At 64.3% G+C, this 3,538-nt stretch overlaps 1 protein-coding gene across 1 annotated transcript; it reads right to left on the reverse strand.

Annotated features, from left to right (window-relative positions):
* AVP (arginine vasopressin) lies at positions 1-2,397 on the reverse strand. Its single transcript, XM_069496023.1, has 3 exons — positions 2,228-2,397; positions 392-593; positions 1-250 (listed from the first exon to the last, which is right to left on the reverse strand). Exons 1-3 carry the CDS (start codon positions 2,345-2,347, stop codon positions 78-80), a joined length of 495 nt encoding a protein of 164 aa, XP_069352124.1. The 5' UTR covers positions 2,348-2,397; the 3' UTR covers positions 1-77.
* Positions 2,398-3,538: the final 1,141 nt, after the last annotated feature.

Genomic DNA, 3,538 nt, shown 5'->3' on the forward strand with positions numbered 1-3,538 from the left:
TGCATTTACAGAGGTTTATTTTCCGTCCTGCAGGGGCGGGGGGGGGGGGGGGTCGAGAGGGCTGAGGGGGGGGGGGCTCAGTAGCCGCCCGGCTGCGCGGGCTCGGCGAGCTCGGGCGCCCGAGCCAGTTGCACCAGTCGCATCAGCAAGGCCCCGGCGGGGACGTCCAGCTGCGTGGCGTTGCTCCCGTCGCTGGCGCGGGCGCGGCGGTGAGGGCCCTCGCGGCACTCGGGCTCGGCCACGCAGCTCTCTGCCGGGAGGACGGTGTGAACGCGGGTGCCTGGGGTGGGCGCAGCTCCGGGCTCCCCACTGCCCCCGCCTTCCTGCCCCGCCCGGGCCCCTCCCCGACCCCAGGACCCCAACCCAGGCCAGTCCCAGCCCCGCCGCTCACCGTCGTCGCAGCAGAAGCCGGCGGCGGCGCAGCGGCCCCCGCTCCCGCAGGGCTTCAGGCCGGACTGGCAGGGCGACGGCAGGTAGTTCTCCTCCTGGCAGCGCAGCGCCTCGGCCGTGCCCACGAAGCAGCCCAGCTCGTCCGCGCAGCAGATGCTGGGCCCGAAGCAGCGCCCTTTGCCCCCGGGGCCGCAGGGGAGGCACTGCGGGGACGGGCGGGGTGAGCGGGAGGACGGGGCAGCCCGGGGAGGGGGTTAGGGGGACCCCGCGAGGCCGGGCGGGGTGTGCGGGGCAGGGATGCTGGGGTCCGGGCTGGCGAGTGCGGCGGGACACAGGCGCTGCAGGGGCGCTGTCTGGGCCTCGACTGCGGTCAAGGCCGGAAGTCAAAATCTACTCAAGTCCTTATGTTTTCAGGGGACTGAGGACCAACTGTCAGTAATAGCCCTCTGCATCCTCGCCCTGGGCTGTCGGAAGGGTCTCCCATGGGCTCAGCTTGGGGACCCTCCTCCTCAGCTCTGGGACCATCACTGGTATCCACTTCTGGGCTGCCCACCACCCTCCCCTAGTCCAGACCTTCCTCCTGCCCCTGTCACTCCTGCTTGGTACCTAGTTCATCCACCCCACCCTGCTCCCCCCAGCAGAGGGCCCCTGGCAACCCCAGTACATCCAGGCCCTTCCTCCCATTTCCTGATCCCTCTCTTGCCTTGTCCCTGGCCCTCCGCCAGCCCCAGTGAGTGGGCCTCAATTTGGGCCTAGACCCCCTGCTCACCTGCCTATGACCTACCAGGTGGGTGCAGGGGCCTGAGCCCAAGAGAGGGGCATGGACACCTAGGTGCCTCAGGCCTCCAGGGAGCCAAGCAGAGGGAAGGTAGGCTGCAGGGGTTGCCCACCTGGCCACTCTCGTTGGCTCAACAGCTCAGAATTGAGCCTGGACAGAATCACACATGCTGATTGGATTTCCTTCAGCTCTGCTCCAAATGGAATAAACACCCGGCACAAGAGAATAGGGGCGGGCAGGGCTGCGGCTCACACCCGTCATCCTAGCACTCTGGGAGGCTGAGGCATAAAGGATCACTTGAGGTTGAGTTCAATGTCAGCCTAAGCAAGACCGAGACCCTGTCTCTACCAAATATAGAAAATATTAGCTGGGCATCATGTCTTGAGCCTGTAGTCTCAGCCACTAGGGAGGCTGAGGCAGGAGGATCACATGAGCCCCAGGAGTTTGAGGTTGCAGTGAGACAATTACCTGGGGTGACAGAATGAGACTCTGTCTCAAAAAAAAAAAAAAAAAGAATAGGGATAGGTACCCAGCAGAACTTCCTGACAGAATGCCTGGGTAGCACCCCCCACTCAGAAGAGCTCAAAGCAATGGCCTTCTGTGGGGGGGGGGCGGTTAGGGGAGACCGGTGCCTGTGGCTGGGAGAGGCTGGGGCTGGATGGGAAGGCCTCAAATGCTGGTGGGACAGAGCCTCTGACATTCTAGCCCGTCTAGATGACAGGACCCCATGGGCACAGAGGAGGCCTCAGCACCCCCTCTCCCTGATCTAGACCCAAGCCAAGTTACAGAACTCTCTCTCACTTTCTGCATCCCCTGTCTGGATGGGGACAGTGTCCAGGAGCCCCTTCAGCCCCTCCGAGCCTGCCCAGCAACCTGGTCCCTCTGACCCACCCTGTTGGCCCCTCTGTCCAGCCACGCCATGCCTCCTTCCTCCCCTGCACTTCCACTAAAGGCTGCTTTCTCGGGAGCCTTCCCTCTTTCCTAGCCCCTGTCCCAGGATGCCAGTCCTAGAGCAATGCCCATGCTGGCTGCCCTGAGATGGGCCATGGTGGGTAGTACCTGTCTCAGCTCCATGTCGGGCATGGCTCTCTTGCCGCCCCTCGGGCAATTCTGGAAGTAGCAAGCGGAGGAGAAGGCCAGCAGGCCGAGGAAGCAGGCGGGCAGCGTGGTGTCAGGCATCCTGGTGCACGCAGGTGGGCACTGCGTACAGCGCTGCTCGGTGGCTCTGTGCTGCTGCCTTCGCTGGCTGCCTATTTATGTCCGCAGGTGTTCCCTTGGAGGCGAGACGTGGCCGTCAGGCCCCTCCCCAGCCGCTCCTGAGGAGCCCATGGCCCCCAGGTCCCAAGCCGTCAGCAGTGATTCAGGCGTCTGGGGACACACGTGGGCCTGTCTATGCAGGGGACAGTGGAGGAGGGGTGCAGACCTCCCGGATGTCATTGGCTGGGATGTGACAGGAGCTGCCACAACTGTGACAGCCTCGCTCTGGAATCGGGGAGAGGGGCAGACTGGGGGTGGCCTGGAGAACGTCTCTGAGCTTTCTGGCTGCCTGGAAGGGCCTGGGGATGGCGGTGGGTGGGCGACAGGAACCTGAGGGACTGGTGTGTTAGGAGCAGGTGAGGCCCTGGCCCAGGGGTGTCAGCAGACAGCCGTGTATGTGGGGACCTGACCAGGAGTGTCAGCCCTGTGACAAGACAAGTGACCAAGAACAGCACACCCCCAGGGTGGGGAGGACAGAGGACTCTGTACTGGCTGCACTAAGAAAGGTAATTGCCGCCTTGTGGGCAAGGCAGCTGCAGGCGTGGAGTAAGGGACAGACCCAGAATCAGAGGGGACCGTTCTCACAGGGTGGGTGTGCAGGCTTCTGGGGGACTCTCAGGACGTGCCTCCCCCCACACCCATGAATCAGGGTACAGGAGGGCACAGGGACTCAGGCCCTGAGACTGGGGGCCTTGGGGACAGCTTCTTGGCATGGCCCCCATCACCTCCCTCCCAGGCAGGACCATGGGGTTGGGGGAGCTGCTGTGGAGGATTGAGAGCTCCAGGCCCAGTATGGGTCACAGGTGGGAGAGCCCTGTGGGACCGGACAACTGCCTGCCTCACTTTCTACCTCCTCCAGGACCCTAGTCTGTGGGGACCACAGCTCAGGCCTGGAGTGGGAGTGGGAGTGGGGCCCGTGGCTCCGGGCCTGGGGAAAGGCCGGGCTAAATGGACCCAGCCTGAGAAAACAGCTTTTGGTGCCTGATCCCAGGCTGGCAGGTCTAAAGAGGCCACATGCCCTCTCCCCTGGGCCACTGGAGTGCCCCTCTGGTCTTGGACTCAGGCTGCCCGCCCCACACCCCCAGGCCCCTCAGGCTGTGCACAGCCCCTGCA

The sequence above is a fragment of the Eulemur rufifrons genome, chromosome 20 (genome assembly GCF_041146395.1).
Source record: "Eulemur rufifrons isolate Redbay chromosome 20, OSU_ERuf_1, whole genome shotgun sequence".
In the NCBI taxonomy this organism is placed as follows: domain Eukaryota; kingdom Metazoa; phylum Chordata; class Mammalia; order Primates; family Lemuridae; genus Eulemur; species Eulemur rufifrons.